The sequence below is a fragment of the Aspergillus clavatus genome, genomic scaffold (genome assembly GCF_000002715.2).
Source record: "Aspergillus clavatus NRRL 1 1099423829795 genomic scaffold, whole genome shotgun sequence".
Classification (NCBI taxonomy): domain Eukaryota; kingdom Fungi; phylum Ascomycota; class Eurotiomycetes; order Eurotiales; family Aspergillaceae; genus Aspergillus; species Aspergillus clavatus.
The window spans coordinates 1832721-1859408 of record NW_001517104.1 but is presented as its reverse complement, the minus strand read 5'-3'; the positions used below and the strand labels follow the sequence as shown (position 1 = coordinate 1859408).

Sequence of the window (26688 nt, the reverse complement as noted above, 5' to 3'; positions counted from 1 at the left end):
AAATCGTCATGACTGGGCATTGATGGCCAGTTGACAAAACGCCGAATGGCTCTTTGTCGCGTTCTTGGCCCTGAAATCAACTGCACAACGCACACTACACCCTCACTACTACTAGGTAGGTTACTTCGTCTCGAGTCAGCTGCTCGCTATCGGAACCCATTTTCCAAACTGGATTATTAATGGAGAGACCGTACCTTCACAATGTCTTGAAGCACTTTCCAGAGCCCTTTTCCCAAAGCACTATCTTCATCTGTAGTGAACAGCGTTTGTGTCCGCATCCACAGTTGATTCTCTTCTCTCTTCAGTATAGCTGAAGTTTGAATCAAATTTCATCATGGCCACTTCAGCGTTTGGAGCTGTGGTGCGATTTGAGAGCACCTCACCGATCGCCAACCCCGCAGCTGCCGTGCGCAAAGACGGACAAGGCATCGCTCGTGCTCCCTCTGAATATGAGCTAAATCATATGCGCGATAACCGACAGTCCGGCCCCTCAGGAGCGAACACAGGCGCCCATACGCCAATAAATACTGTTACGCCCAGTGTGTTAGAAAGCCATCCAGGCTCACCTGCAGAAGACGGCGCCATCGATCCTCTTCCCAACCCTGCAACATCATCAGTCACGAAATGGCGTCTCTTGAGTGCCTGTTTGATGAACATGGCAAATGGTTTGAATGACAGTGGCCCCGGTGCTCTCATTCCATACATCGAGAAGGATTACAACATCGGTTACGCCGTCATGTCCTTGATTTTCGTGACAAATGCGTTAGGATTCATTCTCGCTGCTCCTTTCACCCAGTTGCTCGAGACTAAGTTGGGCCGCTCCAAGTCTTATGCGTTATCCATGGGTATATTGGCAGCGGGGTATGTGATCATCCTTTGCAAGCCTCCGTTCCCAGCCGTCGTGGCTAGTTTTTTCCTACTGGGGTTCGGCATGGCACTGAGCCTTGCTCTGAACAATGTATTTTGTGCCAACCTTGCCAATAGCACAGCTGCTCTGGGTGGCTTACATGGAAGTTATGGTATTGGGGGAACCATGGGACCTCTGATAGCGACAGCTATGGTATCCGGCGGAGTTCGTTGGTCCTTCTATTACTCTATCAACTTGGCCTTTTCGCTCGTCAACCTAGCTTTTGGAATGTGGGCCTTTAGAAACTACGAGAAAGACTTGCCGGTTCAGCTCTTGACAGCTCTTCAGCAAACTGTATCCCAACAGGAACATGGTCATGCTGCGCCAAACAGGGAGCAACTGTTGAAACAGACTGTGAAGAACAAAACAACGCTGCTTGGGGCGCTGTTCATTTTCGCATATCAGGGTGCAGAGGTTTCCATCTCTGGCTGGGTTGTATCGTTCCTCATTAGCTATCGCAACGGAAACCCTTCCCAGGTTGGTTATGTAAGTGCTGGCTTTTGGGCTGGCATCACCCTCGGGCGATTTCTGCTGTCGCATCCTACATACAAAGTCGGCGAGAAGCTCGCTGTTGTTGTGCTTGTTGTGGGCTCTGCTGCATTCCAGCTCATGACCTGGCTCATTCCCAATGTGATCGGAGATGCCGTTTCGGTAGCCATCGTGGGTCTACTGCTCGGCCCTGTCTGTCCTTGTGCTATGGCAGTCTTCAGCAAGCTGCTTCCCAGAAATATCCAGATATCTAGCTTGAGTTTTATCTCTGCAATGGGAAGCAGCGGAGGTGCCGTTTCTCCATTCTTCACTGGATTACTGGCGCAGAGTGTGGGGACGTATGTTCTTCACCCAATCTGTATTGGGTTGTACGGCCTGATGCTTGTGGGCTGGGTTGCACTGCCTAAGATCTCTAAGAGGTCTGAGTAAGGTTGTGTGCATCACCACAAGAACCTATTGGATTGACAATGCTTACGCGAAGGAGAATCTCCCAGAAGACCAAGTTCGTTATTTCAAGGGATTGTCAAGATCCAAAGCTTTGCTGAACTTCAAGAAGGACTATCTGTTCAGACCAGGACAATACTCCCAAGTCTTCGGTGGCCTGAAAGCAAAATATTTCCAAACATCATGAGCATCTGTCTGTCATATCTTTTCCTTGAGGGATGCGATCATCACGTGAAGGACCTGGGAATGCTAGTCAAGCATTGTGTTGTCCATGAGAGGCATTCTTGTGGGCCAATGATCAGTGTATATCGCGGCTACTCCCATATTCTGGCGCCTGGATCTGTTCTCTCCCTTCAGGTATCTACCTTGAGGCTGGTGTACGCCATTCTCTATCTCTCTCTCTGGGTCGATTCCGATCCTCTGAGAGCATAGCCAAGTATGCGCCCTGTCCCGCTGCGCCACTTTGTTCGAACATAATTACTGTATTGAGTTCTCAAGATGATGGAATGTACACTGCGATTGGCGCATCCTGTGTCGCATAGAGTATAGGTATAAAAGCTCTGATGGTTGTTCGAGATTTGGTTGTCTATGTTACTAAGTCCGATGCTCAAGTCATATCGTCTAGCTGAACGTTCACCATAGAAGCATGAGGTACTTATCGTAATCAGAAGAGCGTAGTCGTAGTAGTAGGAACCAATGACATTAATCTTTCATCGTCTGGGTAAAATATCGATCATAGTAACAGATATGTGGAAGTAAATCCTCTCTTCTCCATGATAAACGCGCGCGTGCAACCTGGTAAGAGGCTGTAGACTCTCAACCAGCACTTCATCTTAATCACGATTCCTGTTATCCTTGCCATCCCATTGACTGATATATAAATCTCCGTAATTCACAGTCAGTCATTAGTACTATTCTGCGGCGGGCGGTCAACCAACCGCAACTCCGAGTCTGGCCAGGGATTCCGTCAAGCACAGCCCACTCTGAAACTCACTTCTCGCCTCCTAACTAGATAATAATTATCTGGATAATCCTTTTTTCTTTCTTTCTCCCCCCATCACAAAGGTTATTCCCGTCTGGTAGGGGGGTAAGAAGAGATTTCGTCATCAGACCTGGGCGTTGTTCACAATTCCCGACTGACTGACTGACTGACCGACCTCTTCCTATCCTTTGTGTTATAGGTAAGGTAATGAAACTATTAACTGAGTACTGTCTGTCTCGTTACGATCAATCAACAACGGCGCCCCCCCTCCCCTCCCTCCTTGCAACTGTCAACAAGCAACCCCGCGAACGGTTCACCTGCCCACCGTCCGCCTAATTCATCTTCGCTTCATCCATCTTGACTCTATTTCCCAACTTGATACTAATATTTCTCTCCATGGTATATTAGGTTTTGAAGTCACTTGAGATTATACCGGTTCTCTTGTCTTCGGACCACTCTGTCACCATGGACGGGGACGATCTCATTGCCTCGGTCTACCGCAAGATCGAGCGGGAGAAGGCTCTCATCACGGCCGCGTCGAACATGCGGCAGTCGACCGACAACCCGCTCGTACAACAGAGAGTCGATGCGAACATCCGCGATGGCCGCAAGAACATCGCCTACCTGGAGGAGAAGATGCGGGAGCTGCAGCTGCGACAGATGAAGCACGACGGGGCCTCTCCGACAGACAAGCGTCTACCTCCTGCGCCGGACGCGTCTGGCCCGGCTCCGCCCCCGAAAGACTACGCGCCCGGTTACAACGATCAGGCCGAGTATGGCGAGGGTTCGGGGGCGTATCCACAAGGAGGTGCAGGCTCTATGCCGTCCGGAGCGCCCTTTGCGGATCCTCGTCCTTTCGCTCCGATCCCGAAGGCTCGGCCGAACTACACAAAGCTTGGTAGGTTCTGCTGCGCTAGTTCGGTGTGATCTCTAGGTGACGCATCGTACGGTATGATGTCTGACTGATGGTGTTGCTTTCGCATGTAGATCTTATCAAGTACGACACGCCTTATCTCGGACCTAAGATTCAGCTCATGCTGTCCCAGCTGGAATTCAAATTGAGTGTCGAGAAACAATACAAGGCCGGTATCGAGAAGATGGTTCGCCTGTATCAAGACGAGGGTGATCGAAAGAGTCGGATGGATGCGGAGGGACGGCGAATCGAGAGTAACCAAAAGATTCAGTTGCTGAAGCAGGCCCTCAAGCGATATGAGGATCTGCATGTCGATATCGAGTCCACTGACACACCCGATGGTATGTCGCAAAACCGCTGCTGTTCACTCGGCCACCGGAAATTCTCAATAGCTGACTTTATCCCGGGCAGATGACAGTCTGAGCGCACCAAACATGCGCAAGCCACTAACCGGTCTCTTGACCCTACGCATTCATGCCGTTAGGGATGTAGACCATGCTGCGAGCTCGCGGTTCTCCAGAGGTCCCGAGACATTTATTGTGGTGAAAGTCGAAGATGCAATCAAAGCCAGAACGAAAGCTACTAGAACCGACAAGTGGCAGGACGAGGGTTTCAACATCGATATTGACAAAGCGAACGAGATCGAGCTTACCGTATACGACAAGTCGGGGGATCGGCCCACACCTATCGGTATGCTCTGGGTGCGCATATCTGATATCGCCGAAGAAATGCGTCGCAAGAAAATCGAGACAGAGTTCAATGCATCGGGATGGGTTTCTGCGGACAAGATGGACCATGGAGGCGCTCATCACGGTCGACAAGACACTCCAGGATCGATGGGTTCTGGTAACCGGCCAAGTTCCGGCGGCCACCCAGGCGGCCCAAGCCAAGGATATGGAGGTGGCGCTCAAGGTGGCCCATCAGCTGGTCCAGTCATAATTGACACTTGGTTCGCGCTGGAGCCAGTTGGTCGTATTCACCTGAGTCTAAGCTTTGGTTGGTCTTCGCAATTTCCTCTTTCTCCTGCCGCGATTACTGACAGGCTCTATAGCCAAGCAATTGAAGGACCGACGACCATTCGATATTGGTCTCAATCGTCAGGGCGCCGTTCGACAGAAGAAAGAGGAAGTTCACGAGAAACAGGGACACAAGTTTGTTACTCAGCAGTTTTACAACATCATGCGCTGCGCTCTGTGCGGCGACTTTTTGAAGTATGCTGCTGGCATGCAGTGTGCTGACTGCAAATATACTTGTCACAAGAAGTGCTATCCCAAGGTTGTCACCAAGTGTATCAGCAAAGCGAACTACGAAACGGACCCCGACGAGGAAAAGATCAACCACCGCATCCCACATCGCTTCGAGGGCTTCTCCAACATCTCAGCCAATTGGTGCTGTCACTGCGGATATTTACTTCCCTTTGGACGTAAAAATGCGAAGCGCTGTACCGGTATGTCTCTTCCATGACCATGGACCCTCTCGGTTGGTAGCACTTGACTGACTAAATCGTTCTTTTTCTTCAGAATGTGACCTCACATGTCACGCGCAATGTACGCACTTGGTTCCTGACTTCTGTGGCATGTCTATGGAAGCAGCCAACCAAATCTTGGAAACTCTTATCCGGACAAAGAATCACAATAAATCCGCTTCTGTTAGCTCCGGCCTGAGTGGACGCACACTTCGGCCGAGCGGTCCTCCCCAGGCACCTCAAGATCATGCTGCTCTCGGCTACCCACAAAAGCCGGCTGAAGGTCCCTACGGTGCACCCCAAAGACAACCTTCTGCGGAAGCCATCAGCGCGGCGACGAACTCCTATATTCCTCCGCAGTCTCCCACAGCAGCACAGCGTCAACAGTTGCCTCCGCGAACTTCCTCGTCCCAGAGCACTGCTGCCGCTGCCGCCGCCGCCGCAACAGGGCTGCGGACACCACCGCAAGCTCCAGGTATGTGCGAGCAAGCATTATTCTCGTCCATTCATGCATTGAAGCCATAACTTACCTCTCTAAATAGATGCGAGTCGTCCAGTACAGCCACCACCTCCATCCCACGCTCACTATGACCCTGCTGCGTACGCATCTTACCAGCAAGCCATGCCCCCTCAGGCAATGCAGAAGATGGGTGCGACCACGCCCTATGGCATGCCTCCGCAACAGCAGCCGCAACAACAGCAACATCCGCATCAGCAGCCGGCTCCGCCGATGCAACAGCAAGTTGCTGTGAAGGAGGAAGTCCCCCAACAGCCCAAGGCCAGAATCGGATTGGATCATTTCAACTTTCTGTCTGTCCTCGGTAAGGGTAACTTCGGAAAGGTCATGCTGGCCGAAACAAAGAACACCAAGAAGCTGTATGCTATCAAGGTGTTGAAGAAAGAGTTTATCATTGAGAACGATGAAGTGGAGAGCACTAAATCCGAGAAGCGTGTCTTCTTGATTGCCAACAAGGAGCGTCACCCATTCCTGCTCAACCTTCACGCATGTTTCCAAACAGAAACTCGTGTCTACTTCGTGATGGAATACATCAGTGGTGGTGATCTGATGCTTCATATCCAACGTGGCCAGTTCGGTCTGAAGAGAGCACAGTAAGTTGCCCCACATGTTCCTCTGAAATTCGAGACCCATGAGAACAGTCTAACGAGTAATGTATAGATTCTATGCTGCTGAAGTCTTGTTGGCTCTTAAGTACTTCCATGAGAATGGTGTCATTTACCGTGATTTGAAGTTGGACAATATCCTCCTGACCCTTGATGGTCACATCAAGATCGGTGATTACGGTCTGTGCAAAGAGAATATGTGGTATGGCTGCACCACTAGCACATTCTGCGGAACTCCAGAGTTCATGGCCCCTGAGGTGAGTATCTTCTCTTGAATCACTCGGTCTCCCTTACTGACAGTCACCACAGATTCTGCTGGACAAGAAATATGGTCGAGCTGTCGACTGGTGGGCGTTCGGTGTCCTCATCTATCAAATGCTTCTGCAGCAGTCTCCATTCCGCGGCGAAGACGAAGACGAAATCTACGACGCCATCCTTGCAGATGAGCCTCTATATCCCATCCACATGCCTCGAGATTCCGTCTCCATCCTCCAGAAGTTGCTTACCCGTGAGCCTGAGCTGAGACTGGGATCCGGCCCCACAGATGCCCAGGAGATCATGTCCCATGCCTTCTTCAGGAACGTCAACTGGGACGATATTTACCACAAGCGTGTTCCTCCGCCCTTCATGCCAACAATTACCAGCCCCACGGACACGAGCAATTTCGACCAAGAGTTCACCAGTGTAACTCCAGTCCTTACGCCCGTACAATCAGGTAAGAGAAGGCTCATCCCCGCTGGATTTCTAGAGGCTGACAGTCATGTGTTTCACTTTAGTCCTTTCTCAGGCCATGCAGGAAGAGTTCCGCGGCTTCTCCTACACCGCGGACTTTGCTTAATCCAGTCGGTATTAATTAAGAATTATCATATCACTGCCTTCGTTGCTCATTCACCCAACTTGATTTTGGGGCCCTTTGCTTGCAGATTTTTCTGACCGTCGCCGGTCACCCTGAGCACTTTGTTTTTGCATTGGAGATTTTTCTTAACATACCCATGAGAGTTTTGAGAGCTGGTGCCAATGTCTTTACGGCCTTTATGAGCGCGGATCGAATATACGGCTTGGTCCCGGGGTCTCTTGTCTTTCCTTAATTCGCTTAAAGATATCTAGGGCTAATCGCTTAATCCTTAAAAATTACAGCTTCTGTTTTCTGCGATATCACCTGTCTCGGAGGTCGTCGTCTGTCCGTATACAGACCGATGCCGCTGGGTAGTGCACTTGTTTGTAGACTGAAATTGGGAAGAACCTAGCACAGCAGTGTTCATGGAGTGGCAGGCAATCTTGCTAAACTACAGCGAAGCCATTTACTTCCATGGCTAGAGAAACGAAGGTATACGCATAAACTTCCAACCCAGATCTTTCTTTGTTTCATCTTTCTGGGATGCTTCACTTGTGTTATCAAGGATTCCTTTGTGTTACACCTTAACTCAACCATATCTAAACAGCCATTGACCTCAGACCACAAAGGTAAACGGTGGTAGAGTTTGGACTCCGAAGACTGAGCCCTTCTCATTTTCTTCCTAACTGGATTATTTTGGAGATCTTCCGTCCTCGGCGTTCTTTGTCTCTGATCAACTTGCGCAAACAAAGAAAACTCGACTCCAGGATCACTAAAGATAGAAACCAGGCATGGCGCTGCAAAATATGCTTGTCCTTTCAGATCGTACCGAGTCCTTGGTGCTATCGTCTGCTATGGGTGGTGTTGAAAAGGGACATCATGCGCCGACGCCCGCTGCCCTCGCCTCCCCGTCACTCTTTCCTGACAATGGCCTTCACCTCACTGATTCTTCCGAGTCTTCCCTATCCTCTTACATGCCAGTAGCTATTGTCAGTTACTTCGATGGGAACGAGACTGTCACTTCTGAGAATTCAGATTCCAACGACCATATATCTTCATCCGCTTCGCTCTCAAACGGAGTGAAGATGAGGGACCCTCAACCGACCGCAGACACAGCAATCGAGTCCATCGAACACAACAGCGAGATGACTGGCTCTGATGGAATCAGACCAAGAAAGAAACGGACTGGGGATCCGATGTACGTCTCAGGCGACATTTTTGATGAAGAACCCATGGGTTCGTCAGAAACAGAAACAACCAGAGACGAGAACAGTCGATTCAAGAAGCGGCGCACCTCGGACTCTTCGTATACCCCAGGACAGGACGATGCACTTGCTGATCGAGAGGGTCAGATCCTTCTGGGAATAAATAAGGATGGACTGATCGCTACGAAGAAGAAACGGGTTCTTGATCCAACATATGTTCCTGGCAAGGATGATGATGCATATGAGGAAGATGAGGTCCTGTCGCCTGGTTTACTCAGAGATGGCATGATTACGGCCAAGAAGAAGCGAGTGCTTGATCCAACATACATCCCTGGCAAGGAGGACGATGATGCGGATTACGACGACGAGTTCATTTCAAGGGTGGCCAAGGATGGGACAGGGAGAAAGAAAAGACGCACTCTAGACCCTACTTTCACTCTTGCGAAAGATGGCCAAGGGGCCAACCCTTATGTTTCTCCAAAATCACCCACCATCGATAAGGGTAGATCTCCTGTGAGACGAACGCCGAGGAAGAGAAAAGCGGCACCTGATGTTGGAGCAAGGTCTTCACCAACACCCAGCAAGGAGTCACCTGCTCGAGCCGCGAAGAAGAAGAAGAAAACCGACTCGAATTTGCGCCAAACAGCGCCATTGTCTCCAGCCCTTACAGATCCTCAGTCTGGAGATGCAGAAGCGGCCATAGTCACCAAGAAGCCATGGGAGACTGTCGACGCCAACCTGCAACCGAATCATCATTTGGCATTGGAGGCGAAGTCCGTCCTCACTGAGGCTGCGGATGAGAGGAATAAGTCTCTCTTCTCGCTCGCTAACACTCATCGAGATTCGCAGTCGATCCCCCCTAACGGTTTAGCAGGCAAATCCAATGACAAATTTGGTTCCTCGGGCAAGTCCGATCCAGTTCAAAAGAAAATCAAGACTGAGGACATAACCAAAAGAATTTCAGATTCCCCTGCCCATGCTTCCGAAACTCTAGTAGCCCAGAAAGACGAGGCAACAGATCTCAAAGAGAGTTTATCAATTGAAAGAGCCAAACGCTGGGCAACTGCAGTCAATGTGCCGAAGGACCTTTGGAGCCAAGGAGAGAAAGATCTCTTCTACCGAATTGCCATGAGAGGCTTCGAACCTTTGCTACCAAAACAGTGGCACTATGATTTCTCCACTCTCCCTGACTCTCTGTTTACTATCTCAAGAGAAATGGCGGCATCAACGATCGCTCCAGCCAGAGGCTCAGAGTTCTATGGTAAGTAAACTTTAGCCACACACCTCCGTTGAATGCCCACTGATAGTGGAACAGCGATCAAATCACTTTCTGATCTTTTTACTCTCGGTGGCCATGTGAGGGACTGCAGCCTACTAGGCATTGCGCCAGAGCTCGTCATCAAAAGGGCAATCAAGCGATACATACGCTGGGCTTTTAATGATGCGGGCCTATGCATTAATGCTGGTGCAATACCCGTGCATACCATATGTGCCCGAAAAACAGAAGAGAGCACCGTCAACGCTGTGATGAAGGCAAACCGTCGCCTTCAGAATCTAGCTGATCGGTTTCAGGATACCCTCAGTCCATCCATGACAGTGAAGTACCGTGCAGCACCTGCAAAACAGACTAGAAAGAAGACTCATCCCGTTGCAAGGTCCCTCACCTTTCCTGTACTGATAGGATTCGTCATCAGTGGCCCGGTGGTCGCTATTCTAACCCTGAACTCCGATCCTTCTGCCGCAAAAGCTCAAGGAGGCAAAGCGGACAGCAACTTCATGTGCCAGTTTGACCTAGGCGAACATGGTCAAGATGTCTGGAACTCACTTGCAGTAGCAATTGCTGTGATGCATATCCGTCACACCACGGTTGGACTTGCAGGCAACAGCCCAGCTGGGTATATTACGACTACTACCGACGCGCAACTGGACTTGGACAGAGATCTTTGAGCCAAAAGATGGGAAGATAGTATCTTATGTTTCTCTTTCATCTCTCTATCTGCTTCCCTATGTATCTATGACACCGCATTTCCTAATATGCAGATTTTAGCTGTTATCTGAGATTGACTCTTGAGCTGAAAAGCGTACATGTGCACTGATTGAGTATCTTCTAAATATATATTCTCAATAGCAGAAAGAATGATCTGTTTCTTACCAAAACGGCCAAGATATATATTGTGTACACTCTGCGGTATCGTGGAACAGAACGTGTATGATGACCCGGGAATAACATTTCAGAAGCCAGCAATCAAGTAAATACGAGCTCTCTCTTTTGGAAAGCCCCGGACTTATTTCTCTTCATCAACAAGACATTGATCTAGATGGCTCTCCTGTCCCTGGACAACAGTATAGAGTCACGTGATATCGTCAATGTCTCCCCGCTGTTTGATGACTGACAAATTTCAAGATGTCTAGATCGCACAGAGACACAAGATCTCATCATGGACGAAGCCGAGGACAAAGAAATCAAACTTCAGCGAGCTTCTGGGGATTTGATCAGCGAATTCTCAGCAAAGTTGCCTGGCTTGCTTTGGAAACCGCGAGTTGAGAATGGACAGGAGACCCAAGTTCTAAGAAGATGGACGCAGGCTGCGAAGACAGAGAGACTTATAAACCTTGTATGTACGATCGATCTGTCATATATGATTGAGGAAGCATGGGACTGATGAAAATACTCTGCAGCTCGAGCCCTTTCAAGAATGGCCACAGTTGCTGGATCCGCACCTGCAGACGCTTCTGCCCCCTCTGGTTGATGCTTTCCTCATCTACTTAGTCAAGCATCGCGACCAATATGGGTCTAGAAGTCTCAGGTCGCAGCAAGGGCAGTCGCTTTACCCCTTGCCAAGGGCTATCTGTAGACTTCTCTACACGTTTTGCAAGGTCCGCGGGGTCAAGGTCATCAGTCGGTTTCTCAACAATGAGCCAAAGTATCTGGATCCAATGCTGCGCGCTTTCGTCGAATGGGATGCACTTCGTGGTGACCCTAGCGAAGAAGGCCCACGGCGGTTAGTTTGGGAGGAACGGTATATGATGTTGATATGGCTTTCGCATCTGCTGCTCGCCCCGTTTGACCTTTCGTCCATGTCCTCGGACGATCTCCCAGTACCGTACGAGAACCTGCATCACATCGGGCCGCTGCCCGAGAAAACACCGATGCTTACAAGGTCTTTGCTTTCGGTATCATTGAATTACGTTCACGGTCCTGGCAAGGAGCGAGAAGCGGCTACTATGTTGCTGGCGCGAATGGTCCTCCGACGGGACATGCAAGCCCTCGGACTCTTGACTAATCTTACGGAATGGGCATTCTCTACTCTTCAACCTGGGGTCGCGGCCGAGAAGCCCTCCGTCTACACGTGTATCGGGGTGTTGGCTTTCCTAGCACGCTTGGGTGCTTCTGGTCAAGTGGATGAGTTTGGGCCCCTGATAGTTCCGATATTTGAACGGACCCTGCGCATTGCGCAGGAGCAGACCGGTGTATCTGGAATAATAAAATCGTCTGCTATTGCCCGGAAAATCATTGTTAAGATTCTTCGTACAATGACAGTCATGGCGCTTTCACTTAGCGAGAGACCAAACAGTCCAATCTCAGATGACAAAGTGTCTTCGATCCTGGAGGACTCGATCGATCATTTTCTTGTCTCCCTGGCGGACAAGGATACACCAGTGCGGTTTGCTGCGAGCAAGGCCCTCAGTATCATTACCCTGAAACTGGACCCCGACATGGCTTCTGAAGTTATCGAGGCTGTGACTGGCTCGTTGGAGGAAAATATCCTATATGAGAAGCCAGATGGAGCCATAATCGCGCCCTTTGAAGCGCGCAGAATTGGTGTTAACACACTGAAGCAGAATTTGAGTGCGGTGGACGCCCAGAGGTGGCAAGGCTTAATATTGACACTAGGTCATTTGCTTTTCCGCCGGGCGCCACCAACCGATCAACTTTCACATGTCCTGCAGCCACTGATCTCTGGTCTGGATTTCGAGCAGAGGTCGTCGACAGGAAGCTCTGTGGGCACGGGTGTCCGGGACGCTTCGTGCTTTGGGATCTGGGCCCTCTCCCGCAAATATACGACACAGGAATTGCTGGCCTTGAATTCACAAACGATCAGCACGCCCACCGGTCAAGATGAGAAAAGCATCCTGCAGATGCTGGCAACGGAACTTGTGTGTGCTGCTTGCGTGGATCCTTCAGGAAATATCCGAAGAGGTGCTTCTGCTGCTCTACAAGAGTTGGTCGGCCGTCATCCTAACACCATTGCCGAAGGCATATCGTTAGTACAAGTGGTGGATTATCATGCGGTTGCTCGACGCTCACGAGCCATGATTGACGTCGCGAAAGTGACAGCAGCACTGAACCACTGTTATTGGAGCCCACTGGTGGAGTCCTTATTGGGTTGGAGAGGCATCGGATCACCAGATGCTGAATCCAGAAGACAGGCGGCGAGAGCAATAGGAGTCCTCAGCACCCACGAATCATACAAAACCATGGGCTCAGTGCTTCGGCGGTTGCGGCATAAATTGGCAACTCTTCCTCGTGGTGACGTTGAGACACGACACGGTTGCTTACTGTCTATATCTGCCACAATAGACGCCTTCAATTCAAATCAAGCAAGGATAGAAAATAGCGAAGAGCAGTCCACAGCCCTTGAGGTTGCCCAACAGATAATTGAGCTCTGGGAAATCTTCAGCTCTCCAATAGGCCCAACCAAGGAGGACCTGACACTTCAAATCTCTCGACCAGAACTGACCGCTGAGGCTTCCTCACGCCTAATTTATTCGCTTTCTCAATCGGCTCCCCATGTTGAAGGGGCTGGTTTTTCACGGCCTTCCACAGTCTCGCTTGAACGAGCGCATGACACCCTCTTGCTTTGCATATCCCGGAGTGAAGAAACCGCAATAGATGCCTCATCCGATGCTATATCCGAATTATTCCCTCTCCTTTCGCTACAAAAGCAGGAAGATACAATTCAAAACTGGTTCTCGTACATACATTCTACCTGGAAGCTTCCAACTGGCAAGGGACAGATCTCGGTCCTAGGTGCGGTTTTCAGGCAACTTCAACCTGACAGCAGTCTAAGAGAGTCTGTTATCAAGGAGCTGTTACGATCCACGGACAAGGAGGAATTGATAGAGAAACGGGTGGTGGCTGTGAGAAGTTTGACAACAGGAGTGCTGCCTCATACTGGTGAGTTCAGGCCGGTTCCGGAAGTGGGCAATTTGTTGATAATTTGATAGTTATCACAGAGGATCTCGCAAGTCACATCATAGAGTATCTGAACGACTACACGACTGACAGGCGCGGTGATATCGGGTCCCTACTGAGGCTGGAGGCAATCCAAGCGGCAAAGACAGTTCTCAAGAATAAGCCTGGTCTTGATCTGCTTTCTTCTCACCTGCAGAGTATCATTGGGTGCCTCTGCCGGCTTGCTACAGAAAAGCTGGACAAGGTTCGTCTTCAAGCTTGGATCTGTTTACAAGACTTTTGGGAGTCAGCCGAAGACTTTCCTCCATTACAAAAGTGAGAAAACCCCCTGGAAATAACCTCTTTGGGCATTGATATTGACCAAAACAGCAAATATGACCATTTCAGCCATGTGTCTTCGACTGAATACTTCACTCAGTTACTTCATTTGCAAGCCATTGATTGGCTGCGTTTACCATTGTACCAGGGACTGGCTACTTCTGCTGTTGCCGGTGCTGAAGGGCTCGTCCGATCTTCTCGACTAGCATTGGTGCGAAGCATCAGCAACTATAGCGAGGAGCAACAGCAGTCCAAGGCCATAGCCATCTTAAGTGATCTTGGAGCTATACTAAGTGATAATCTACACGACGACCGTTACGCCATCCCGGTGATGGAGTTCGCGGCGTTTTTCTTAGACGGATATGTCACCTCTTCCCTCGATGTTTCTGAAACAGGGTGCGTATATGGTTCGCAGAAAAATATGGACTGGGACTAACTTTCGATACAGTCTCAGAAGGTTATTCACCCTTGTCCAGAAAGCTCACTTCAAATCTCCAAATATGGCGAGGCTTGAGGCTGCGATCAAGGTGTACGCCCCTCTGTGTCGGTTAGAACAGTTAAGAGCCGAATGTCTGAAGAAGATGGTTGGGATGCTGCTGCACCCGTTCCCGAAGGTAAATAAGCAATGTCCACGAACGCCAAGAGACGAATCCACTGATGAATGGCAGGTTCGGTCAACTGTTTCAGAGTACTTATACATGGAGACGAAGTCAGAACTGGTGAGGGATGAGGATTGGACGAAGCAACCGAAGCAATTGAAAGCTCAAGTTGAGACTTTGCGGGGGGTATTGGTAACTTAGAGGGAGCCATGGCGCGCACTAGATATAGATCGCACAAGTACTAAACGCACATGAATAATGAAAAAGGCAGTGAATTACAGAAGGGACCTCAAAATCTTGGTACATATGGTATTGAAAAGATGAAGAAAAAATGGGTGCTTTGGTGTGTTGAAAGAGAGCGAATAAAAAGGAAATGCATCATCCGTGAATCGAACACGGGCCTCGTCGATGGCAACGACGAATTCTACCACTAGACCAATGATGCTGTTCTATATTGGGACTAATGAAAATAAGATTATATGTTTCGACATCCAATTATCCAGTCCTCTGCTGAGCACCTCAAAAGAAGTTCCGACAGTCGATACGGAAAGTTGATCAAGACAAGCTCGCGACAAGGGCTCAGTTGTCGCAATCATGGCGGCATTACCAGCATCTACCCCCTCAGTTCCTCCAAATTCCACGTAAGTACTCGCATATGTCCCGAATTCTATCAATGCTACAGTTTGTACTAACCCCAGCATGATTCCGCAGTGTCTATGTATGCCTCCGCGTCCCCTCATTTCCTCAACAGGTCTCCAACGTCTAACGCCAGCGTCTTACAAATCTAGGTCCGCAACCTCGAGGAAAGAATCAAGGTCGACCAGCTCAAGGAAGCTCTTGCCGAGATCTTCTCTGAATATGGCAACATCCTTGAGATCGTTGCGAAGACCAATCTGAAGGCGAAAGGGCAAGCGTTCATCGTCTTTGACGATGTCGAATCCGCAACCCGCGCGATTGACGAAGTGAATGGTTTCGACCTGTTCGACAAGCCCATGGTCCTGGACTATGCAAAGACCAAGAGCGATGCGACCGTATTGCGCGAAGGAGGCTCAGAGGAGCTTGAGGTCCATAAGCGGAGGCGGCTAGCGGAGAAGGGTATGTCTCTTCTGTCATTCTCTCTGAAAATGGGGCTCAAGGATCACACTTTCTATGTCTATGCTTGAGATTACGATTTATGCTGACCGTGTCCAACTGCCTCTAGAGCGCAAACAAGCTCACGAAGCCCTCGAAGCTCAAAAGAAGCTCAAGCGTCCTCCTGGCCCTGTCGACACAGCGCGTCCAGCCAAGACCGTCAAAGGCGCCGGCCTCAAACCGACGACCGGTGCAACTGCCGCCGTCATCCCGGACGAGTACCTTCCTCCCAACAAGATTCTGTTCTTGCGGGATCTGCCCGACTCTGCCGACCAGGACAGCCTTACCGCGGTGTTCGGCCGCTTCGAGGGGTTCAGGGAAGTCAGATTGGTCCCTGGTCGGAAAGGGATTGCTTTCGTCGAGTACGAGAACGAATCGGGTGCTATCAGCGCAAAGGAAGCGACCTCCGGCATGCCCATGGGAGACGAAGGCAAGCCCATCCGCGTTACCTACCAGAGACAATGAACTACTCTATATTCAAAAGGCTGTGGGCATCGGGTTCATCTTGTTCTGGCGTTAGGATGGTTGTTTTCCTTTCTGTTGTGTAGCTTTCTTTTTGTACTGAACATGGAGAAAACGATGCGGATTTCATCTGCCGATGGGTATACGCTCTGGCCTCCTGTATTCGAGTGTACCCCCATAATATAAGATAGATAAGAACCGAATGTAGAAACGACCAAAACATGCTGAAAAGGAAGTCGATACAATGCTCATATACACAACGCAAAGATTAGAAAATGATGTCGGCGTCCTCGCTCTCTCCCAAGAGATCAGGGACTTCGGGGGCTTCTTCTGCTTCAGCAAGCTGTTTATTCGCAGCGTCTCTTTCTCTAGCAGCGGCGATCTCTGCATCGGCAGCTGCAGTATCCCGCTGCTTTTTGTTTGAGACCTTCTTCAGTCGATAGAACTCTTCTCTGTCTAGCTCGTCGAGTTCCGAGTTGATGTCTGCCATTGGTTAGAACGATGGCGGGGTAAGGGATTCAAGGAAAGATACAGACATTTGATGGTGTTCTCTGTCCGGGGAATGATAACATGCTCACTAAATGCCAAGTCAGTGTGTAAACTTCAGGTATCTACCTGCTGGTTGGTAGTCCATACATTGCATTCACTAGCAACGGTTAGCAATCAGGCCACTATAGATTCATGTAGACACTTACCTCTGCGGTTAACGACCTTAATCACCTCATCCAGGATCACGAATGCAGTCTAGTTATCAGGTGTCAGAGGTAGCTTGAGCTGTCGAAGATCGAGTATCCAATACCTGTAAACTCGCAAGTTCCACCAATGTCTCCACTGCCCGAGCATAGGTCTCCCGACAACGTTGAATCTGCTGACCACCTTTTCCGAGACCAGTCAAGCCGAAGTCATTGATTCCTTCCTCGGTGTAGCTCTCAAATTGCGGCAGGAAAACACCGGAGACGTTCTCTTGTTTCGCCCGCACTCGGAATCGAGCTTGTTTGGCAGACTCCTGGATCTGGTAGCCGATATCACCTCCAACGGCGTAGCTCACTTCTGCCAGAGAAAAGGCAGCGATCTGCATAACTCGTCCCATCTTCTGCTTAGCTTCATCAATGCGCCGAGTAATTTCTAGGAGTACGGTGTCAGCTCTGAGGTGATAGTACGGGGTGCGCTATGCGGCCTGAATCACTCACCTCGGAAACGCCTATAGTCAGGATAGGCGTATCAGCAAGTCGATTTCCATCGAGAGAAATCGAACAAACTTACTTTGTTAAGGCTTCACTCTTTCTCTTCAACAAACTGTGACCAGTCTCCGCACCCTTCAGCTTACCCTTCATCAATCCCAGCGACTGGCGGGTCGGGAAGACTGGCTCACGGCCCTAGATAAGGACAGGCACATGCATTAGCAATAGTGGAAGAGCAAGTAGAGGGATCAGAGAGACAATACCACTGCACCTGACATGGCTGGGAGCTTCAAGAATGGAAATCTTAATCAACCTCGACGTAGCCACCACGGTAAAGCAAAGCGCATATGCTTGAGCCTCCGATTGGCATGACGATACGCCGCGCGATAGAGGCAGAAGCTTGGACCACCTTTGCCCGCCTGGCTGCGGCATGACAGCAAGTCACGTGCGCGAGAGACTTCAACGTCCACAGCGCTCTGCGGTTCGCTTTTTCAACGCGACGAGTAAAAGCGAAAGCGCTCCTGTTCATGCCAACTCCCTTTCTATTGAATCTGTGTTGACCGTGTGAGCTGGTCTCGCTCGAATGAGCGGCGCAATGCCAGGGACACTCCTGCCCCCGAGATCCCACCGGCAACACGCAGAGATGGACCGAACGTCGGGCTCAGGGCCAGATCTTTATCTGATTGTACGTGCTAGGCATTTGATTGTGCTCCAAGACTCTCAATACTAACTTTGTTTTGATCATAGGCCGACCAGGACACCGTTTATGAGCAGGATCTTCTTCGCGATGCCGGCAGCATCAAACCTTGGCTTGCTTATATTGAGTATAAGCAGCAGAATGGGACACTTTACGAGCGGGCTTTCGTAAGTCTTTTGACTCATGCTGCGCGTACGATATGCTAATGAGAAACTAGATCATGGAGCGTGCTTGTAAGCAGCTTCCCAGATCCTACAAACTTTGGAAAATGGTATGGCAACATTTTTTTTTTTTTTTTTGGGATTATTTTTTCAAAGTCCCAGAAAACCAGCGAAACATGACTTGAATCAATAGGCTAACTCTCCTAGTATTTGGAATTTCGAATGAACCATCTCCGGGGCCGCAATGCGACAAAATACCGAGCTGAATACCAGAAGGTGAACGCGTTGTTCGAACGAGCCCTTATCCTTCTCAACAAGATGCCCAAGATCTGGGAGATGTATCTCTCTTTTCTGCTTCAGCAGCCCTTAGTGACGCAGACTCGACGAACATTCGACCGTGCACTCCGTGCTCTGCCTATCACACAGCATAACCGGATCTGGAAATTATATAAGGCTTTTGCGCGCTCAGCATCTGGGCAAACGGCCGTGAAGATTTGGGCTCGATATATGCAGATACACCCGGAGAATGCTGAAGAATATATCGAACTGCTCGTCGACTTGGGCCAGTACACAGAGGCTGTGAAGCGCTACATGGAGATACTTGACAACCCACGATTTCAGTCGAAGCAAGGGAAGAGCAACTTTCAGCTGTGGACCGAGATGGTTGACCTGCTCGTTTCTCAGGCAAAACATATTGAGACTGGTCCGCAAGTGGGCATCAATGTCGACGCCATCCTACGGAGTGGAATTGATCGGTTTGCGGATCAGAGAGGAAAGCTTTGGGCTGGTCTGGCGACCTATTGGATCATGAAAGGCAACTTCGAGAAGGCACGCGATGTTTTTGAAGAGGGTATCACTACCGTTATGACCGTTCGCGACTTTACTCTGATCTTTGACTCATATGTCGAATTCGAAGAGTCGATCATCGGAAGCTTAATGGAAGCGGCAGCCACTCGGTCTGACAAAGGAAATGCCGACGAAGATGCAGATTTCGACCTCGACCTGCGTATGCTGAGATTCGAACAGCTTATGGATCGTCGACCATTCCTTGTCAATGACGTCCTGCTCCGGCAAAATCCCAACAATGTCATTGAATGGGAGAAGAGGGTGGCTCTATGGGGCGATAACAAAGAGGAAATCGTCAACACATACACGGCCGCCATTGCTGCTATCAATCCGAAGAAGGCTCACGGAAAGTTCTCTGAACTCTGGGTCAATTACGCCAAGTTTTATGAGAGCGGTGGGGATCTGGATTCCGCTAGAGTTATCTTTGATAAGGCTGTCAAGGTTCCCTTCAAATCAGTTGCTGAATTAGCAGAGACCTGGTGCGAATGGGCCGAGATGGAGCTGCGGAGCGAGAACTTTGACAAGGCCGTTGGCATCATGGCCAAGGCTACACAGACGCCCAAGAAATCCACCGTGGACTACTTCGACGAGACCCTGTCTCCTCAGCAACGCGTTCACAAGAGTTGGAAACTTTGGAGTTTCTATGTTGATCTCGTTGAGAGTGTTGCGACTCTGGAAGAGACGAGGAAGGTATACGAGAGAATCTTTGAACTGCGCATCGCAACCCCTCAAACTGTGGTCAACTATGCCAATCTGCTGGAAGAACACAAATACTATGAAGATTCCTTCAAGGTGTATGAACGAGGCTTGGATCTCTTCAGCTATCCAGTTGCTTTCGAGCTTTGGAATCTATACCTCACCAAAGCAGTGGACCGGAAGATTGGCATCGAGAGACTGCGGGATCTTTTCGAACAGGCTCTCGATGGATGTCCTCCCAAGTTTGCAAAGCCCCTGTACCTGATGTACGGCAACCTCGAAGAAGAGCGCGGTCTTGCCCGACATGCGATGAGGATTTACGAGCGTGCTACTCGCGCGGTCTCGGACGAGGACAGATTTGAGATGTTCGAGTTCTACATCACCAAGTCTGCCTCCAACTTCGGACTGACATCCACACGGCCGATCTACGAACGAGCGATCGCGGCTCTGCCGGACCAGGAAGCCAAGGAAATGTGCCTCAAGTTCGCGGAAATGGAACGAAGACTGGGCGAAATCGACCGCGCACGCGCAATCTACGGCCACGCTTCCCAGTTCTGCGATCCCCGCACCAACGCGCCCTTCTGGCAGAAGTGGGAGGCATTCGAGGTCCAGCATGGAAACGAGGACACCTTCAAGGAGATGCTCCGCATCAAGAGAAGCGTCCAAGCACAGTACAAGTAAGTAGACACTCATCCCTGAATCATTATGACTCGAGGAACCCAAACGCTAACCACCACCCGCAAACAGCACCGACGTCAACTTCATTGCCTCCCAGGCAATCGCCCGCAGCCAGCAGCGCGCCCAGGAAGGCGGCAAAGAACAGGGAGACGAGGAAACAGACATGGACGGCGCCAAGGAGCGCGCCGATGCCATGGCAGCCTTGGAACGCCAGGCTCGCGCCCCGGTCGGCTTCGTTGCCGCCAGCACAGGGCCTGAGGGCGGTAACCGCCCGCCCCCAGCAGGCCAAGAAGCGCCGCCGGCCGCTGCCCCCGTCAACCCGGACGCAATTGACCTTGATGATGATATGGATGCCGAATAGTTCTTCTTCCTTTCTACTTACTGCTACTACTACTACTTCTACTCATTTCAAATGTCTTCCGCCCACCGTCCACAACCGATTCCCTTCTCCTCTTAGAACCTCAAATGCGCTAGAAGCCGCATCAATGCCACTCGCTTCATCTTGTGTTTTCCCCCTTCTCTGTAACAATTCTCTTGTCCCCATACAATGTCGTCCCGTCGTCTCCGTCTGTGAATTTAGTCTGCAAATGTCTTTGCTATACTGGCCTTTCCCATTTGTTCTTGTTACCCCGATTTGGCTTCACGATGGCGTTCTTTTTTTTTTTTTTTTTTTTTTTTTTTTTCTCTCTCTCTTCTGTATAGATGGTCATTACAAATCTTGAGCCAGGCGGATCATTTCCGGGTACGATCTCGATTATCGAGGAATAAGAGCATAGCATACATCCCATCCGTATGCTGTTCTGGTTCCTAGTCAAGTGTGTCGTGTTCTACTCCACGTGGAGAGAGCGTAGTCCAGAGACAAAGATTATTTCCACCACTTCTCCCCAGCGCCATGTGGGGAGTAGATACTATATATGTACATGTATACGAGACGAGGCAAGAGACGACGCGAGTACCCACGCTAGAAATGCTTGATGCAGACAGGCGGTATAGAGGGGGGCAAAAAAAATGAGGATCATGTGGTATCTATCGGTGGTTCAGAACCGCCCTTCTCACTACTAAGAGTTCTCTTGTTCGGGATTCGGGCTTCCGGCTTCGGGAGAGCCGCTCTCGGACTGGCTGGGGGCTGGTGATCCGCTCTCGTCGGCGGTTCTCTCGTTGACATGGTCATCGGATGGGGGGACGGGGGACGAGACCTCGAACGCTGGGATGGGCTTCTCGCTGGATGTCTCGGGGAAGATGTCTTTGAATAGGTCGGGGAGGAAACGGTCGAGACGCTTCTTGGTTTCCAACCAGATGTGTTCCTTGCTGGGGTCTTGGGAGGGCGGCACCAGATAACCGCCATCGGCCATGACTAGGAGGATGTTTTTGAGACTTTCGGGGATGGCTTCCTCCTGTAGAGGACAATTAGCACGATGATCCATCGGAAGCGTTGCAGTGTAGCTATGCCCACGTACCAGACTGTCTCCCTGACCACTGTTCATCATGCGGTCGAGGATATCCAAGATCTTCAGCCAGAGGTCCAGCATTCCGTCGCGGTTCGGAAGCTGGTCGAGATAGCGGAGGAAGATTTTGCAAACCAACGTTGCGGCTTGCATCCGGGTCTCGCTCATGCCACGCGGATCAGAATGATAGACCTCGGGTTTCAGCAACAAAAGAATCAGCGGGAAAAGGACTTGGTCGAAAATAGCTATCCATTCCTTATCGTCGGTCGAGCTGATATCCACGGAGAGGAGACACCTCTGCAATGTAGAAATTGCATGGTGGCGGATGTCCCGACAAGGATTGATGCATTGGGCACTCAGAGATTGGAATACAGGAGACCAATAGGCGGACCAAGCTAAAGAAGTCATCGAAGTTAGTGGGTTTGTTTTGCTCGATACGTAGATGATTGAGACTGACCTTCATTATCCTCGAGGTGGGACTGTTTAATGAGGGTCGGAACGCGGCCGGTCAGTTGGTAAATGAGATCAACACCTTTCACGCCACGAGAAACAACCTCATTCTCGCTATTTACGTTGTTAGATGCAATGCCAATGTCACCATAAATGTCAAAGGACATACCTTGGTTTCGAGGGTTTGACAGCCTTGGACCGCCGAGAGACTGCATCTCTCTGTCGTTCCTCAATGTGACCTATACTTCCAGCGCTAATGAATTCATTGGCAAGACCGACGGCAGACTCATAATTATCTGCAGTCACGATAGGAGGGACCGAGACAATGATTGCCTGAAGCAGCTCGAATACCAAGGTGGCCGCCTCTGTATGTTGGTGCAGTCTCTGCAAAATGGACCAGAAGTCTGGTGAAACAGTGAGCTCATTCCTCAGAAGACCCGGTTCTGAAATGCAGCGGGAAAGGCCTTGAATCGTAGGAACAGCAACGCTTTCTAAAGTGTCCTGCTCGAAGCTGGAAATACCATGAAGAATGACAGGCACACGCATGAAGGATTGATCCTAGCAGAATGTTAGTCGGAGAGTTCGCATGAAGTAGTCGGAGAATGAGAGGCAGTCCTACATGGCTCAGACGAAGAAGCTGGAACAGGTAAGAGATGATACGTGACAGCGCCAACGAGTGAATATTCTTCGCATCTCTGATAAATGCCTGCAGCGTGGTACCAAGTCTTTCACCAAGTACTTCGAGGGTTTCGTGGTCACGCAGAGTCAAAACCGTCGCCAGCTCCAAATGATACATCATCTTGGCATCATAGTTCGATCGCTGTGCGTCAAACTTGCCAGTTGGTGACCTAGGTAGGGGTCTTTCAGGTTTCACGACAATGACCGCTGGTGTAGTGTCTTCGGGCAGCTGGGACAATAAGAATTCGACCACCAGTGCAACAGAAGCCGCAGGGAGAGATCTATAGAATGCCGTTAGCCTCGGCAATGCGCTTAGAGAATTCCCAAGCACTCACTTGATGTTGAGGAGTACATCGTTGATTGAGCAAGCAGCCACACAATCAACGGTGCACAAAGTGTTGTCAAGCTCCTCATCCGACGGTTCTGGCGGATCATCGGCTGCATAGCTGGAAAGATAAGAGGTGAAAGCTGACAAAAGACCTGATTCGCTCCCGCGCGCATCACGATCCACGACCTGCGAGGGTGGCTGCAGTGGGATCGAAGGGATTGCCAATTCAGCGATTAGGTCGGAATCGAACGCAGGGATGAGAGAGTTGATAAAAAGATTGCTGATGATTCGGAATACATATTTCCAGCTCTGCTGGGCAGCCGATTCATTTCCCGCTAGGACTCGGAAGAGAACGACGGTGGCCAGCTGTGCCCTGAAATCGCGTCCGAATTTGACAGCCAGCTCGCTGACCATGACGGTCTTCTTCCCAGCTTGTACTTCGGTGTTGAGAGCAGTGCTTGGCGGCTTGTCCGTGGCAAGGGTGCTGATGGAGGCGAGGCTGAAGATGATGCGGTCAAAGGCCTCGGTGATCCCATAGCGCGCCGCGATCTGAGCACACTGATCGAAACCCATGACGACTCGGGAGTAAACTGCGTCATCGGAAGCGGACATAAAGACGTACGAGAGCGTCGCAACGACGGGTTTCCATGTCGCTTCGAACATCTCGGCATCGTAGATGTTGGTATCACCAACCACCAATTCACCGGCGGAGGAGGATTTGAGCAAAAGTTCGCGCCATGCAAAATCAAATGCATGTTTGTTCTCATGCTCGTCGGGCAGAATGATCTCATTCTGCTTGATGGAGTCGTAAATCTCTTGGAGGAATTCGGGGGCAAAGTCTTGTCCCGCATTGACTCCGCGCAGATTTCTAGCGAAGTCGGTGTAGGTCATGCGATTCTGGGGTTTGATATTAGGATTATAGGCATCGGTGTTGAGCATAATAATGCCGTATGTCAGCACAAAGAGGGCATCCTTATCCGCAACGCCCTTCGGATGGGCCTTTTGGATGAACTTGTCGGAGAAGGTCGTGACAATTCGTTCAATGAGGGGAGATTCTCCAGGTAAGCGGAAGGCGCCGAGAAGGTCTCGCAGCGCGTCAACAACCGTCTTCCCCGAAAAGTCGAACAGATCGACAAACGCGTCGAGGAGAGCCTCGTTGGACTTTTTGGAGATAAACTCCCCCAGCACCTTCTTCGATATCCGAGTTGTTCCCTTCAAGAAGCGGGCAATGAGGGCCGGGTCGTCTGGATTCTCAATGATGCCATGGGCAGCAAGATAGGCAATCCCGGCCTTGGGGTTCTCGTTGAATTTCTGGGCGCCCTGTATGATGACTCTCTTCTTCTGGCGCTGGGTTTTCAAGAGTTCCTTCGAGGGAAACCCCTCGTGTCGAGGTTCGTCATCGAGTCGGTCGTATATGAATTGAACATAGCCTAGCAGTGAATTGAGACACAGGGGAGGCACATTTGTCGTGCTCCATGTTGCGGAATCCGGAAACGCGTTGCGAGAAAGTAATCCAACCATGTCCTCGCAGAGGTCTGCACGATCGACTTCACAGTCGTAGTTGACGAAGAGCTCCACCATGAAACTCGGGATGCGTGCCAGCACGCCGATGCTCTCCACCATGGCCTCCCGGGTTTCTGGTCTCCTCGATCCCCCTTCCAGACCCAGCTTTTGTCGGTCCTTCACAGGAACCGGCGTTGACCGGCCGCTGCTCGATTGCGAGGGGGGAGGCTTCACCAGCTTGGGTGCCTGCGGTACTCCCTCATACAAGGCCGGATCGATGCCAGGCTCTCGAGGTATCTCTACTCGAGGATGGAGACAGGCAACCAGGTAGGACAGATATAACTCCTGCTGCAGCTTCAGCACAGGGCGGCAAGTCAAAAGTAGGGTGCCAGCCACTCTGAGCGAGCCACTGAGGATGGCCAGGTTCTCCGAGCGAACCAACTGGAACAGATGTCTACAAAGATCATCTTTGGCCAATGCCGCGAGACTGGGATGCTTCGCGATGGAAGGGCCTGCGACTTCCAGCGCCACATCGATAATCCGCAGGGCCATGACCCTCATCGGATCTGTGTGCTGCCGGTTGTGGGGATCCAAAAGGTCGATCAATACACGGAATAACTCTCGGATGGAGGGTAGCGAGTATGGCTCGGCTTCCTCCCCAAGATCGTCCTCGGGGTCTGGAGGCGCAGCAACGGCACTACCGTTAGTCGCTTGTTCACTATGATCATCCCCGCTGACACGCTCACTGTCCGGGGCCGCGGTGTCGGAGCCCATGGCGGAAGGATTCTGCGCCGTCACAGTATCTCCATTGACCGAAGGATCCATCTTGAGGCCTGCGGTCTGCTCTCCGTCGTCTCCTGTGGCTTTCGACGGGCCGGGCTCGAGGGGTTCGGTCACTTCGAGGTGCGACAATCGCGAAAAGATGACCTGGCACATATTGACCATGGCGATTTCGGCAGAACGCCGCAAGACTTCGGAGAGACGCACTTGACAGCACATGCTCAAACCAGTCTCCATCATTTCGCAGACACTTTCGTCCCCGAGCAGCTCTCCTTCTGGCCGGGAGAGCATACCCTCCATGAGCTTCAGAATCCTCAGTAGGACAATCTCATCGGCGGCCGAGTCACTGGCTTCGAAGCGGCAATGGGTGATGGCGGCGGACAAGAGCTGCATGGCCATCGACAGTCTTGGAGACTCGCGGTTGATAATGTTGTAGGAGAAGAACTTGGTGATAGCGACGAGGGCGAGGGAGGTGATGGCGGCCGAGGTAGAGGACGAGCGAATGACCTGCAGGAAGGGATGGAGGAGAGCCGGAGTGTCGAAGGTGCGAATGTCCTTACAATCCTTGAGATCGCTCCGTAACCGTGTGAATGCGGAGATGAGAGGATTGTCCTGCATGCTCTTGCCTTTCTTCCCCCTCAAACCCCATCGGTTGGCCAGAGCATGATCATCGTCCACGGCGGACAGTCTCGAGCGAGGACGGGAGGCAGTTGAGCTCGTACGCGGGCTTGGGGGGGCGGAAGTATCTCGTTCATAGACGCGGGAGGAAGCATTCCCGCCCAGGATGGCGGAGACGGACGAATGAGCCCAGCGGGCATGTTTGCGCATGGACGAGGTGACGGTGATGCATTCTGTAGTCACCAGAGCGACAGGATCCACGGCGATGGAGAGGGAGGAGGTTGACATGACGGGGGGGGGGCGGGGTTGTTAAAACGAAAGGAAGGTGGGGGGGGAGATTGCTCAAGCAGAAGGGAGCAATCTCATACCATCGCTTGTCGCTCTGGAGGGAAGAAGAGGAGAGGAATGACAGGGTTGGAGGAGTGTTGGAGTTGAGAGTTTGAACGCAACAGCTGGTCTTCTTTCAGCGTTTTGGATGTTGCTTACTCAATGGGGTTTAGGTGTATCTGGGGGGTATGGTATATGGTATATGGTATGGTATTGTATTTATGTGGCTTG

At 50.8% G+C, this 26688-nt stretch overlaps 7 protein-coding genes and 1 non-coding gene across 8 annotated transcripts, besides 3 other annotated features; 5 read left to right on the top strand and 3 right to left on the bottom strand.

Annotated features, from left to right (window-relative positions):
* Positions 1–334: 334 nt before the first annotated feature.
* ACLA_015000 (putative MFS efflux transporter) lies at positions 335–1825 on the top strand (the record flags this gene model as incomplete). The annotated part of the gene is made up of 1 exon (XM_001274487.1): positions 335–1825. One exon carries the CDS (start codon positions 335–337, stop codon positions 1823–1825), a length of 1491 nt encoding a protein of 496 aa, XP_001274488.1.
* A 1149-nt stretch (positions 1826–2974) lies between these two features.
* Positions 2975–2997: a microsatellite.
* A 290-nt stretch (positions 2998–3287) lies between these two features.
* Positions 3288–7160, top strand: pkcA (protein kinase c; the record flags this gene model as incomplete). Its single annotated transcript, XM_001274486.1, has 9 exons — positions 3288–3720; positions 3810–4076; positions 4147–4731; positions 4787–5182; positions 5256–5675; positions 5743–6310; positions 6378–6579; positions 6632–7037; positions 7099–7160. The coding sequence occupies 9 exons, from the start codon at positions 3288–3290 to the stop codon at positions 7158–7160; spliced, it is 3339 nt and encodes a 1112-aa protein (XP_001274487.1).
* Positions 7161–7948: 788 nt separating this feature from the next.
* On the top strand, positions 7949–10309 carry ACLA_014980 (uncharacterized protein; the record flags this gene model as incomplete). The annotated part of the gene is made up of 2 exons (XM_001274485.1): positions 7949–9623; positions 9678–10309. The coding sequence occupies 2 exons, from the start codon at positions 7949–7951 to the stop codon at positions 10307–10309; spliced, it is 2307 nt and encodes a 768-aa protein (XP_001274486.1).
* A 491-nt stretch (positions 10310–10800) lies between these two features.
* On the top strand, positions 10801–16072 carry ACLA_014960 (the record flags this gene model as incomplete). The annotated part of the gene is made up of 7 exons (XM_001274484.1): positions 10801–10977; positions 11042–13541; positions 13592–13874; positions 13929–14273; positions 14326–14491; positions 15265–15571; positions 15678–16072. The coding sequence occupies 7 exons, from the start codon at positions 10801–10803 to the stop codon at positions 16070–16072; spliced, it is 4173 nt and encodes a 1390-aa protein (XP_001274485.1).
* On the bottom strand, positions 14851–14921 carry ACLA_014970. The gene has a single exon. It is a non-coding gene; the product is annotated as a tRNA-Gly (tRNA).
* Positions 16073–16337: 265 nt separating the features above from the next.
* On the bottom strand, positions 16338–17528 carry ACLA_014950 (H(+)-transporting V1 sector ATPase subunit D; the record flags this gene model as incomplete). The annotated part of the gene is made up of 7 exons (XM_001274483.1): positions 16338–16552; positions 16606–16646; positions 16706–16715; positions 16765–16813; positions 16869–17214; positions 17333–17445; positions 17514–17528. 7 exons carry the CDS (start codon positions 17526–17528, stop codon positions 16338–16340), a joined length of 789 nt encoding a protein of 262 aa, XP_001274484.1.
* Positions 17529–17845: 317 nt separating this feature from the next.
* ACLA_014940 (mRNA splicing protein SYF1) lies at positions 17846–20689 on the top strand (the record flags this gene model as incomplete). The annotated part of the gene is made up of 5 exons (XM_001274482.1): positions 17846–17935; positions 17998–18114; positions 18165–18218; positions 18316–20327; positions 20398–20689. 5 exons carry the CDS (start codon positions 17846–17848, stop codon positions 20687–20689), a joined length of 2565 nt encoding a protein of 854 aa, XP_001274483.1.
* A 290-nt stretch (positions 20690–20979) lies between these two features.
* Positions 20980–21011: a microsatellite.
* Positions 20984–21011: a microsatellite.
* Positions 21012–21386: 375 nt separating this feature from the next.
* ACLA_014930 (Sec7 domain-containing protein) lies at positions 21387–26418 on the bottom strand (the record flags this gene model as incomplete). Its single annotated transcript, XM_001274481.1, has 6 exons — positions 21387–21722; positions 21786–22168; positions 22231–22337; positions 22393–22781; positions 22843–23182; positions 23237–26418. 6 exons carry the CDS (start codon positions 26416–26418, stop codon positions 21387–21389), a joined length of 4737 nt encoding a protein of 1578 aa, XP_001274482.1.
* Between the last annotated feature and the right edge of the window lie 270 nt (positions 26419–26688).